Genomic DNA, 11,263 nt, shown 5'->3' with positions numbered 1-11,263 from the left:
AGAGTGTGGAAATTACGGTAGGCTTCTATTCGGGGCAGAAATTTCTTAAGGCTTCGTCTGGGTATTTGATTCTTCTATCGAGATTTGGGACCAGGTTTTAATCTTGGGTGTGAAAATGCGGGAGGAATATTGAGAGAGATGTTGCAGCTTTTGGAGATTTGAATTTATACTGAAAATTGGATGATTTTTCATTTAAATTCAATTTTAGGATTTCATTTAGATTATTGAAAAAAACTCCGGGTATTTTTTGTTTTTTAAGTTCCCGCTAAGAAAATCAAAGATTTTTAAAAATCGTGGTTATTCGTTTTACCCCGTTTGTAATGTAAGCCTCTTATAACTTTTGAACGGTTTGACTAATTTTATCGCGGGTGGCGCCATTTGAAAGGGTTTGGCCAAACTTAGATTTTGAATACAATTTGGACCGATTTGAACCGGTAGATTTCGAGAAATCTCAAAAAAACTTCAAAAAATTTTGTTTCAAATATGGTTTTTTTAAAATAACTTTTGAACGGCTTGACCGATCGATTCCAAAAACTAATCAACTTTTAACCTTGAAAAACTACGTCGATCGCCGTCAATTCGGTAAAAATCGGTTGATTTTTTCGAGAGATATCGTGAATAAAAGAAAACCCAAAAAAGTGTTTTTTTGGAATAACTTCAAAATTTCTTGTTCGATCAATTTAAACTTAAAGATTCTTTATGGAGCTTGAAAAATTGCGTCGAATGTCGCGAACTGCGTCGAAATCGGTTCATTCATTCAAAAGTTATTGCGGTTTAAAGATTTAAAAAATAGTGTTTTACCAAATTTCTATCAGACTTTTGAGCACGAAGAGTTTAAAACTATACAAAAGCTATTTCTTTAAGATCGGAGAGCTCAAAAACACACACAAATTGTATTTTTAAGCTCGAAGAGCTCAAAAACGTCATAAGTGCAATGTCAAGCGTAGGTATAGAATTGGCAGGAAGTTGCAGGGATTGCTGGCCTTCAGAATCAATCTTTTTTCTAATTTTTTTATTTATTTGAAACTGCATAAACTTCTAAGGTCATGAACGACTACAGTAGGGGGTAAACTTTGGAGATTGGGCTCGTTTTATTTTTTTTTTTTTTGGCTGAGCGAAATAATACACTTAAATATTAAAAACAAATCATTGTTAAGATTTAACAGGAATCTCTCTAACGAGCTCTCCATCAAAGTCCTCTGTGTATTTATCGATATCCCCCTGGTTCATTTCATCCTTGAAGGTGTTCGTTAAGTCATAGCCCTCAAGCCGGAAACCTAGGAAGCCTCCAATACCCTTGCCACGAGCGTAAATGAGTTCCAGACCCCCTAGAAGAGCTTTCTGATCAGGATATGTGACATCTTGAAGATTTATATGTACGGAATAGTATGCTGAGACATATCTATCTGGGCGTTAGTCACCCAGATCTTGAGTTTCTCGTTGGGTTCTGAGTATACCCGGTTGGAGGGCGCCAGGGTTGGTTCATCAAGGTCAGAAATGGGGAACCAGAACCTGCAAGTTAATGATGACTCACCTTTGAGATTCTACACTCTGGGCCCAAATTTACCTCTTTTTTTCGTAATTTTTATGCTTCATTGGAGAATTTTTCCAGGTGATCCAATCATGGTCCACATCTGTGCTTGCCAAGTCCACCGGATCCTTCAACTCTCCCGTCTTAAAGTCAAACGGCCATAACAAGATCTGGAGCTCAACAGCATCATCGTCTTGATCATATCTCAGAGAGACTCCAACAATGACTTCCCTATCGGAGTCCTCAGCAAATCAAAGTTCACCGACCTGGTGTCCATTTTGAAGATCTTGTAGTCAAAGTTCTCATGCAGCTGCTTGCTGACGAGTCTCTCTCTCTCTCTCATCTTAAAGGTGCCTGTTTTGAGTTCGTAGTTGAAAGAATTCAACTTCTTCCACTTGGAGGTCCCGGGAACTATCTCCCCTAAGGCGCCCAACTTGGACTCTTCAATCTGGACGTGGAACATCTTACCCGACTCTCGAAACCGAACACCTGTGACGACCCTACAGTAATTCAATTATCAGGATTACAAATATTACAATTTGCCTTAACGCTAGCCTCTCGAAATATCTTGGAGAACAATGTTTATGTCATTTTGTCGCGTCAAAAACTATTTTGGGGTAAATGGTGCACGGAAATGAAAAGTGTAGGAGAAGCTACCTTTATTACATTGTGATCTAGAACCAAACTTTCAGTATCTTCACTTCCATAATTTTACATTTGAAAGTGACGATATTGAACGACTAGTCCTTGATTTCGATATAACAATGGTAATTTTTCGTCTGTATGTGCATTAACGTCTTCAACTGTATAATCTTCTTCAATATCTCAGTAGCAATGACTTATTCATCGTAATGCCCAAATTGCATTGTAGAATGAATGTTTAGAGCGGAGTTAAGACTTATTGTGCATGACTTATGAAGATATGAAGATAACAGTAATGTTGACGAACATTACCAATATCATTCACAACTCACATATTATTCTTGATATTAGCAAACTGTGGAATCAAGCTGAAGGTTCTAATGGCCTTGGTTTCGTCGTCCTCCTCCGCACAGATGCACATGCAATTTACACATAGGATAGATATCGATCCATGTTCTGTTATTAGAGTTTTATCCTCTCCTTCACAATTCTCCTGCTTTCCCCATGTTTTCTCCGTAATGTAGCTGTAAGCCCAGGGAAACCGCCGGTCTGATCTTTTGTCCTGTTGAGAACCAAAATTAAGAATCAAGACCATTAAATTTGCAATAGAATTTCAATCAATTAACCAGTTCACAAGTGTAAACATTATTGATGCTCAAACAATGAAAGATCCTCCCGTTGCAAGTTTTCTTGTGACAATGACCATCATATGCAGTCAAGCAATTGGTGATTCTGGATTCGTCTATCCCGTCGCAGTTTTGAGTACAAAAGTCGCCTCGGGCATTGGTGTGCCTGGCGTTGACAATCATACCTTGAAGGAAGCCCAGTAACTCTCCAAAGGTTTTCCCTGAAATGGTTCAGAGTGAGTTCTTAGATAACTTAAGACTTAGCACTTACCTCTGACGTGTTCCGGCGGATCGCAGGCTAATTATTTTAATTGTTCACAATTAGCTTTTTCCATATCGTTTTGAGGAAAACAAAGTCATTAATTTAGTTTAAGTTACTGAGTTGATACGGGAATTCAAGGCTGCTTTTGATAGTGACTTACGTAAAGTTAAAAAATTTTTTTATTCTTTTATACTTCATAATTACTGCAATAATTTTACTTTTAAAAGTATTTTATTGGGACTAAGGATACATTAATTTTTTTTTTTTTAAATTGGGAGATTAAATTTAGGAATTTGAATTTATTGAAGAATGATAAAGCTTTACTGAATTATTTTAAACTTTTAAATCAAAATCTTCCATATCAAATTTTCTTTAAATACAATATTTTGTTGTTTAATGGCTCATTAATTCTTCAATAAAATATTTTACTGATAAAAGAAAATTCTACGCTTATATATACTCTTGTAAAATTTTTCTAATAGCGAGAGGGCATAGCCACCTAGCGGCAAAACCAAAAACTAACTTTTTATAAAAATTCTTAATTAATTAAATATCTTTCAGATCAAGTTAAGGATACAAAAACTTTATAACAAAAATTCTTATACCATTGAAATTTTAATTTTTAATTATTAATATTTTAAAATTTTAATTTTTTTGAACTTTAATTTCAAATTCTAGCTGAACGATTAGAAATATTATTTTTGAGCCAAAATATTTTTTTTTCTGTCCATTAAAATAATAAATAATTAAATTAGTTACTGAATAGAACTACTTTCATTTATTAGAGCAATAACATATAGAATTACCGTGTGTAACATATAATAAAAGTGTTTGAAGCATGCATTACACTATTGCAACTTAACTCTCACCTTTCAGATCTGCCGTAAGTAATTCGGGTTCACGTTTCAGCTCAATAAAATGGACATTTGATACCGTGAAATGTCGAGTGATTAATGAGCTAAGATTGAAATTAACTCGAACTGATTGACTTTAGATTCATTTGAATTTAAATGAAATTTTGACTGTTTTAAAAATTAAAAAATTTAATTCTAGGAAACTCAAAAGATTAATTTGATTAATTTTAATTTGAGCGGGTTAATTAATCGAAATAAATTAAATAGTGAATGGTTAATAATTCCAAGCATTTGGTTAATGGCTCGCAGTGAGAATTTCCTCATTCCGCTTCTAAATATAAATTCCGCGGGTAAGAGTCGAGTTAACTCGTATGGAGGAATGTATTTTCGTGATGAAAAGTCATTTTCTACGCGGAAATAAATTTCTTGGAGTAAACTGAGAGCCGAGAATTGACTGTCGATATAGAGAGCGTTATGTGTTGAGTTTTTGTAAGTATTCTTAGAGTTAACGTTATACCTTATATCGTCTTTCTGAGATGAATATTCGGTTACGCTTTCTCGCAATTTTCCCTGGTATTTTTTAGCAATTTTTTTTATCGGAATTGAATAAGTCTTGCGTCATAAATAGAATAATCACTTTTAGACTGTAAAAACTTGGAAGGGAATTTTAAGGAGATCCACACGAAGTAGGAAAGAAGAGGGTCAATTGAACCATTCGAATTAAAAAATCGAAAAAATTGAAAAAACGCTTCATGCTCTTAGAATTAGATTCTAATACGTTAAACTCGGATATGATCAAAATTTGAAATCATTGTGATTAATAAATTTTAAAAAATTGAGATTTTTTTATTTTTAAGCTTGTAAACTTTTTTTCGGCTGGTGACAAATTGTTTAATAATATTTCAATTTTTGAATTAATTGATAAAGTTTGAATTGTAGTCGTTGTATATACTTATACTTTATAATCCTCAACTTTGTTTGTAGTGATATTATAGTTTATTTATTTATTATTTACTATTAATTGTTATAAAATTATATGGGGTCAATTGGACCAGCAGTCCCGAGGACGATTGAACCATACGGAGAAGCATGGGACATGCGCGCGCATCTTGACTCTACGTGAAAAAACTCAGGGAAATAACCTAACAATTTGATGAACTGAATTTATAATGAAAATTATTTTTAAATTGATTTTTAATTTATTTAATATAATATTTGTGCATTAAAACGGTGCAACAGTAATATTATAAAGTAACAATTAATATATTATTTATTAAAAGTACGGGTTTGAGTTTCAAATATTAGTGGTTCAATTGACCTCAAGCAGTGGTTCAATTGCCCCCGAGCGGGGGTTAATTGAACCATTCGACGCGTTTGGATAAATTAATAATTTTTTAAAAATTCACGTTGTTTATTGACTAATTTATGTATTGATAATAATAGTAGACATAATAAACTACCATTCCAAGAAAAAAAAATTATTATTTAGTTTTAATTCGAATATTAAAAATATTACTAACCTTTTTTTGGTTCAATTGACCCCTTTCTCCCCTGCTCAAATTTTTTAAACTTCCTGAAAATTTGTAAACTTAATTTACGTAGCCTAATAATTAATAAAAAAATTTTTAAAAACAGCAGATTTCCTGGGAGTGAATAAAAATTTTCTACAATTAAAATAAAATAATTTTTATTTAAGTATATATAGCATTTTATTTTTTGTCGCGAAAATATAATTATAAGATACCTTAATATTAAACTTTAAATATTTACACAAACGTTATTTATAATTTCATATCAACATTTGGTAGTAGCTGCACCTCGAGACTCAAAAACATAAAATAGTTAATCAGGTAATCATCGCGCGGATTGCAGGACCATCGGAGAACTCGGTGTAAATTCGACGTACATCGAATAGTCTAACCTAAGAACGACGTAGTGGTTGTTAGCAAAGAATCTTTTGAAAGGGTGGCTGTTTCCTTCGGACAAAGTTGGGCACAGCGGACGCTTGCCGAGTCTTTTTGATTGTCCATTGTCCATTACATCCCATAAGTCTATCATTTTGCACCCAGGTTTACTAAATTATAAAATAATAATCAAAAAGTTATAATTAAATCATTTTTCTAGTGCAATAAAATTTCAATAGTAATTTTTTACTATTATAAATTTAATTTCATGTAATTCTGTCAATTATTATGTTAAACCAGACAAGAATCGATTTATTAATTAAATAAATAATTAATTCCTTAAAAGAGTTGAAAGATTAATTTTTACTTCAAAACTTAACTCCTCAAAGTTAACTCTCTAGTAGTGAGAAAATTTAACGATTATGCGCCACCTGTTAGAGATTTTCAAAACTAATTCAAAAAAGTCGAAAAAGCAATTTTTATTCTAAAACTTAACTCTTTAAAGTTAACTCTCGGGTAGTGAGAAAATTTACCGACCATGCGCCACCTGTTGGATGTTTTTACAACTAATTTTGATAAAAAAAAATTACGTACGGCTATATCAGATCATATTAAGGCTCATACGACTTAGTATTATCAATTTTATTTAAAAAAAAAACTTATATAGAGACATACCAAGCCGTTTATAAAATTCTTTCACTGAAAATACTTACGGATTGCCTAATCCATAGCATAATCCTTCGTCAATGACCAGGTAGTCAACTTGCATCTTCCTCAAAGTTTCATAAACCGCAGCAGCGTCTTTCCGTCCATAAATTTCATAAACTTTCAAAGTACGATCCCTAAAATAAAGAATCTCTTGTAAGCAACCTTGGACAAAATCTCAAAAATATGGATCAAGATTCACCTCATGATTCTGCTTTCATAAAAGGGATTATTAACAACAGGCCTCCGGGTGGTCAGTAGAAGATTCGCCATCAGCGACATCTTCCCCGCAAACACCGCATCTTGTGGCGTATTTCCTTTGATCCAGTCAAAAAGCTCCTCCTGCTCAATATTACTAAACTCGCCATAAGATTTACCCTCATTCTCAATCCGAACAAATCCATTGTAGCACAACCCCGCAATCACCGTAAGAACAAAAGCGTCTCTGAAAATCTCGCTCCTGAATCCGAGTTTATCCAAGTACCTTCTGCTGGCCACCAGTCCAGCAATCAGGCACAGATGAGGGTTCATAAACAATTTGAGTCGCATGATCATCGCAGCCATCAGGATAAAAGCTCCAGTTTGCAAGGCGTTGTAAGCCACACTGGCCTCGATGCAATCTGGCCACCCGGCGATCTTGAAGTTTCGGTACCAGCAGTACAGCGCCATAACTCCAGCCAGAATGGCAAAAGGCAAGAGGAAGCTGCGAACAATGGCCTCGTAGCTCTCGTAGGGCAGGAAGTCGAACTCTGCTGAGCAGGTGTACAGCAGGGTATGGAAGTCTTTGTAATTGGTGAACTTGGCCTTCAGGATGTTGAAGATGTGACTGTGATCCTCGAAGGCCACTGTCAGGATGAACTGCTGAAGGTAAGTGAACCCGATGGTCGTCACTATTTCGAGGACTACTAAAGTGTTGGCGCTCAGGATGTTCTCCAAGCGGGCTAGCAGGTCGTTGGTGTACAGAATTCCGACCACCAGGGTCGCGTATACGGAGAACGAGCTCAGGTTGCCGAAGAACCCGCTGGTGACGATGGACAGCAAGTGTACGGACGTAAGTTGCAGGATTAGAATTTTGGGGAGAATTTTTAGCCAATGTAGGATTAGTAACGCTACTACTTGCGTCATCATTACAAACTGGGAGAATTGCCAGCAGGTTAGGCTTAGTGACGTTGGAATGAAGATGTACTGAAATGACAATCAATCAATATAGATACCCTGTCTAATTTTTAACTTCCTGCTTTGAAAATGAGTAATTTTGAAAAGTAGGAAGTTCTTTTGGTCAGATTTTAAGAATAAGAGTTTTGATAAAATTTCCAAGTTTTGGGGTTTTTTAACCTACCAAGAATGGAAAATCCTTGAAAATATACCGCCAGTTGAATTTCTTATCGGCGTTTTTGTACCGATATTTGTCGACGACAACAGTAACCACGTACATCTGCCACAACAAAATGGGGTACGCGAAGCTCTCGCGTAATGGCGGCGTCCATTGGACTCTCGTGCACTCTGTGTGGTTGATCAGGAACGACAGGAAGGCTATCAGTCCCCCATACACCGAGTCGCTCAGGTAAGTGCCGTACAAAAAAAGAATCGCCCCGGTCATTCCCGCGAAGTACCAGACGAACTCTGTGTAAAAATACGAGGGTACTGCCAAACCTTGACAGCTTGTTACTGTCGACAGTCCATCGCCTCTTTCTATCTGAAAAATTTTTTTTAATTAATTTTTTGCCAATTAAAACAACTTTTTATGATTACAAAATAATTAACTACCGGCCAACATTGTGGAGCGTCAAGTAAGTCCAATTCTTTTGCTTTATGGTACAAAAAACCTGCTGTAATCTGAAAAAATCACACAGAAAAAAAGGTTCACTTGAGCCAAGAAAATATTTTTCTTTCTAATTATTTTCTTGCCAACTTCGATCTTCCTTTAGGCACCCGAAAATTTTCTTGAAATAAGAACTCTGTTCTCCAGTCAAAAAATTTTTCTTTTTGTGCATCAATAAAGCAATAAATTAAAAATTTTTCTCTTTATTTATAACTTACCTCTGGAAGTAAATTATAAACTTTTTGTGCATTAATTTCTCTAGGATACTGAGAATTACTGTCATTCCACAGCAATTTTAGGCCCTCGAAAAATGTCGGCGTTTCGGTGATTAATTTAAAATAATAATAATACATTCCCTAAAAATTAATTAAAAATTTTGTTATATAATTCAAGTCATAAAAAATGAAATTAACATTTTGAAAAAAAAATTATACAATTTTACGAGTCATAAATAATTTATCAAACAATTGAGCTTATCAGCCAACGGAAATAATTCAAGCAATAAAATAAAATACTAAATGTTTCTCTTAATTAATCATTTTAAAAATAGTTAATTTTTATTTTTCTTCTGATTAATTAATTAATTTAATAAAAATGATATTATAAATTGTAAAAATACCATCTCTGTCCTGAATGACATTTCTCGCTCAACTTCAGACAAGTGAGAAAAATGCCTATCATTTTCAAAAAGCATCGAGACGTGATTTCTTTGCAGTAGTCCGCAAACCAGCGCTGAAAAAAAATATTTAAATATAAAAACAAACAAATTGCAAACAATCTATTGATTACTCACCCATCAGCGCAACAATAAATCTATAGTAACGATCAGGTATGTCCATTATCACAATAAAACCTCCAGATAAATTATATTTATTAATTACAATTAATCGTAACTCCTAATTACCTTAATAAATAACAATTAATTTAAAAGACACAAGTGTCAACAACTTTTCTTATGCCGGCCATTGTAAAACTGATACATCAGAACAATCATATATGTAGCATAACAAACTAAACAAACTGTAACGTAATAGTCGGTATTTTAAATATTTTTTGTTCAATTTTGGTGTTTACTTACGTATGGTGTATTATTGTTCGTCGTTCCCAGAACAACTGACGATCAATTTTAGATAGCTGCCGATGGTAAGTGGAAAATCTAGAATTGAAAGTCGGAGTCAATTTGAAGATAAAAGTGCGACGTAAGCATATTTCCCTGATTAAAAATATTGATTGAAAAGAATTGAGAAGCGGTCACTCCATGCAAACTGTATATCTATATATACAAACAAAAGAATTGAAGTTATTGAAAAGAATTCGAATTTCATCACTTTTAATTCTTTTTAAACAGGGTTATTTATTTATTTATTTAACAAAACCTAACAGCCTGTATGGCCAGTTATAAGGTTACAAAAAGATACAGAGAAGAGATGTATATTAAAAAGTCGTGTTACTAAAACCATAAGGGCGTATCTTAAAATATACACCCTTATGGCATTGCAGTACCAAAAGGGCGTATAAAAAAATTTTTTTTGCTCCAATCAATATAAAAATAGTAAAAACATGAAAATCTATGAAGAAAATGAAAACAAAATTTTTTTTAATATACGGCCTTATGTTTTCAAGAAAAATTTTTTTTAAAGTCATAAGGGCGTACCTATTTTTTCGATTTATTATTAATTATAGATCAGAGTAAATAATAAATGTTAGGGATGATGAAAAATATCACACAACAACTTAATTTATCTGAAAAAATATTTATTTTAGTAAAAAAGAAAAATTTTGAATTGATTTTTGATCTACTCTTAAGTTTCTTATAATTTTAATAATTCCAAAATTTATCATTAAAAATATAAATAATTCAAAAATGAAAAAAAATACGATTTTTTTTCTCATTCTGACATATAATTGATAATAAACCGAAAAAATAGGATACGCCCTTATGACTTTAAAAAAAATTTTTCTTAAAACCATAAGGGCGTGAAAAAAAAAATTTTTTTTTCGTTTTTTCCATAGATTTTAATTTTTTTGCTATTTTTACATCGATTGGAGCAAAAAAAAATTTTTTATACGCCCTTTTGGTTCTGCAATGCCAAAAGGGCGTATATTTTGAAATACGCCCTTATGGTTTAAGTAATGCCAAGTATTTGACGCATGTTGCATGTAAAAACAATTGAAAAAAAAAGAAAAACATTAACAAATTATAAGTTATAAGTTTTGGGTATTTAACGCTGACACAAGTTATACTATTTAATTGTAAAGTACCGTAAAATAGATAATTCAACATAATTTGTGTGATTATGTAGGTGCTGGAGTATAATGTTGTGCTTTAGTTAATTTGTCTAGAGTTATAACTATAATTATAATAGATGCAAGGGCATTGGACCTACAACGCGATTGGTAATCAAGCAGGTCAATATCACTGTTCTGTTGGACTATGAAATTGCAAGCGTTAATCAGCCTATTAAATATAATATATTTAAATTGCAGTCTTAGATTTTCGTCAATTTGCTTACAATTGTTATTTAGTAAAAAACTACTGTCAACTTGATGTTAAGTTAACCATTGCGGCTGAAAGTCAATCGTAGTTATAAAAAACCGCTGGCTATTAGGGTAGAAATAATTACAGTTAATTTGTATAAAATTTGTTTTATGAATTGTACTAAAGCTTTTTTTTTAATTTGTATTTAATTTAAATACCGACGGTAGATTTCAACTCACAGTAATTAAAAAATAAAAATTCGGAAAATATACTTACCATAGCCTACCCTTAACGTCTAGAGTCGGAAAAATAAGAGTTTAAGCTAAGTTGACAATAAGTTGTTCTGCAATTTGACGGTAAGAGTTAGGGCCAATTAGTCAATATTGTTTTCGGAATGCCAACGCATATCAGCCTAAGCACCTGGAATATATTGCAAGG

The 11,263-nt window shown here is 33.0% G+C and overlaps 2 protein-coding genes across 3 annotated transcripts; both read right to left on the bottom strand.

Moving 5' to 3' along the window:
- Window positions 1–997: 997 nt before the first annotated feature.
- On the bottom strand, window positions 998–3,101 carry LOC141526646 (uncharacterized). 2 transcript variants are annotated; one of them, XR_012479066.1, is made up of 4 exons: window positions 2,800–3,101; window positions 2,506–2,735; window positions 1,568–2,031; window positions 998–1,512 (listed from the first exon to the last, which is right to left on the bottom strand). XR_012479066.1 is itself a non-coding variant. In XM_074241700.1 (3 exons), exons 1-3 carry the CDS (start codon window positions 2,980–2,982, stop codon window positions 1,737–1,739), a joined length of 708 nt encoding a protein of 235 aa, XP_074097801.1. In that variant the 5' UTR covers window positions 2,983–3,101; the 3' UTR covers window positions 998–1,736. The 2 variants fall into 2 exon arrangements, 1 of the variants encoding a protein (XP_074097801.1); XM_074241700.1 differs by having other exon boundaries at window positions 998–2,031.
- A 2,521-nt stretch (window positions 3,102–5,622) lies between these two features.
- LOC141526644 (protein C-mannosyl-transferase DPY19L1) lies at window positions 5,623–9,308 on the bottom strand. The gene is made up of 8 exons (XM_074241698.1): window positions 9,140–9,308; window positions 8,966–9,078; window positions 8,565–8,702; window positions 8,292–8,360; window positions 7,864–8,220; window positions 6,727–7,709; window positions 6,533–6,661; window positions 5,623–5,989 (listed from the first exon to the last, which is right to left on the bottom strand). Exons 1-8 carry the CDS (start codon window positions 9,183–9,185, stop codon window positions 5,770–5,772), a joined length of 2,055 nt encoding a protein of 684 aa, XP_074097799.1. The 5' UTR covers window positions 9,186–9,308; the 3' UTR covers window positions 5,623–5,769.
- Between the last annotated feature and the right edge of the window lie 1,955 nt (window positions 9,309–11,263).

This window comes from Cotesia typhae, unplaced genomic scaffold, assembly GCF_013202065.1.
Source record: "Cotesia typhae breed Kobodo isofemale line unplaced genomic scaffold, CoteBio_Ctyphae contig_36, whole genome shotgun sequence".
Classification (NCBI taxonomy): domain Eukaryota; kingdom Metazoa; phylum Arthropoda; class Insecta; order Hymenoptera; family Braconidae; genus Cotesia; species Cotesia typhae.
This window is presented reverse-complemented; position numbering and strand designations above follow the sequence as displayed.

Coding starts and splice junctions, on each gene's coding strand:
- LOC141526646 (XM_074241700.1), bottom strand. CDS start 2,982: ATGATTGTCAACGCCAGGCACACCAATGCCCGAGGCGACTTTTGTACT. Junction 2,736..2,799: donor ATGTTTACACTTGTGAACTG/GTTAATTGATTG, acceptor GGTTCTCAACAG/GACAAAAGATCAGACCGGCG. Junction 2,032..2,505: donor GCTAATATCAAGAATAATAT/GTGAGTTGTGAA, acceptor GAATTACTGTAG/GGTCGTCACAGGTGTTCGGT.
- LOC141526644 (XM_074241698.1), bottom strand. CDS start 9,185: ATGGACATACCTGATCGTTACTATAGATTTATTGTTGCGCTGATGG. Junction 8,361..8,564: donor TTTATAATTTACTTCCAGAG/GTAAGTTATAAA, acceptor TGATTTTTTCAG/ATTACAGCAGGTTTTTTGTA. Junction 5,990..6,532: donor TGCTATGGATTAGGCAATCC/GTAAGTATTTTC, acceptor TTTATAATTTAG/TAAACCTGGGTGCAAAATGA.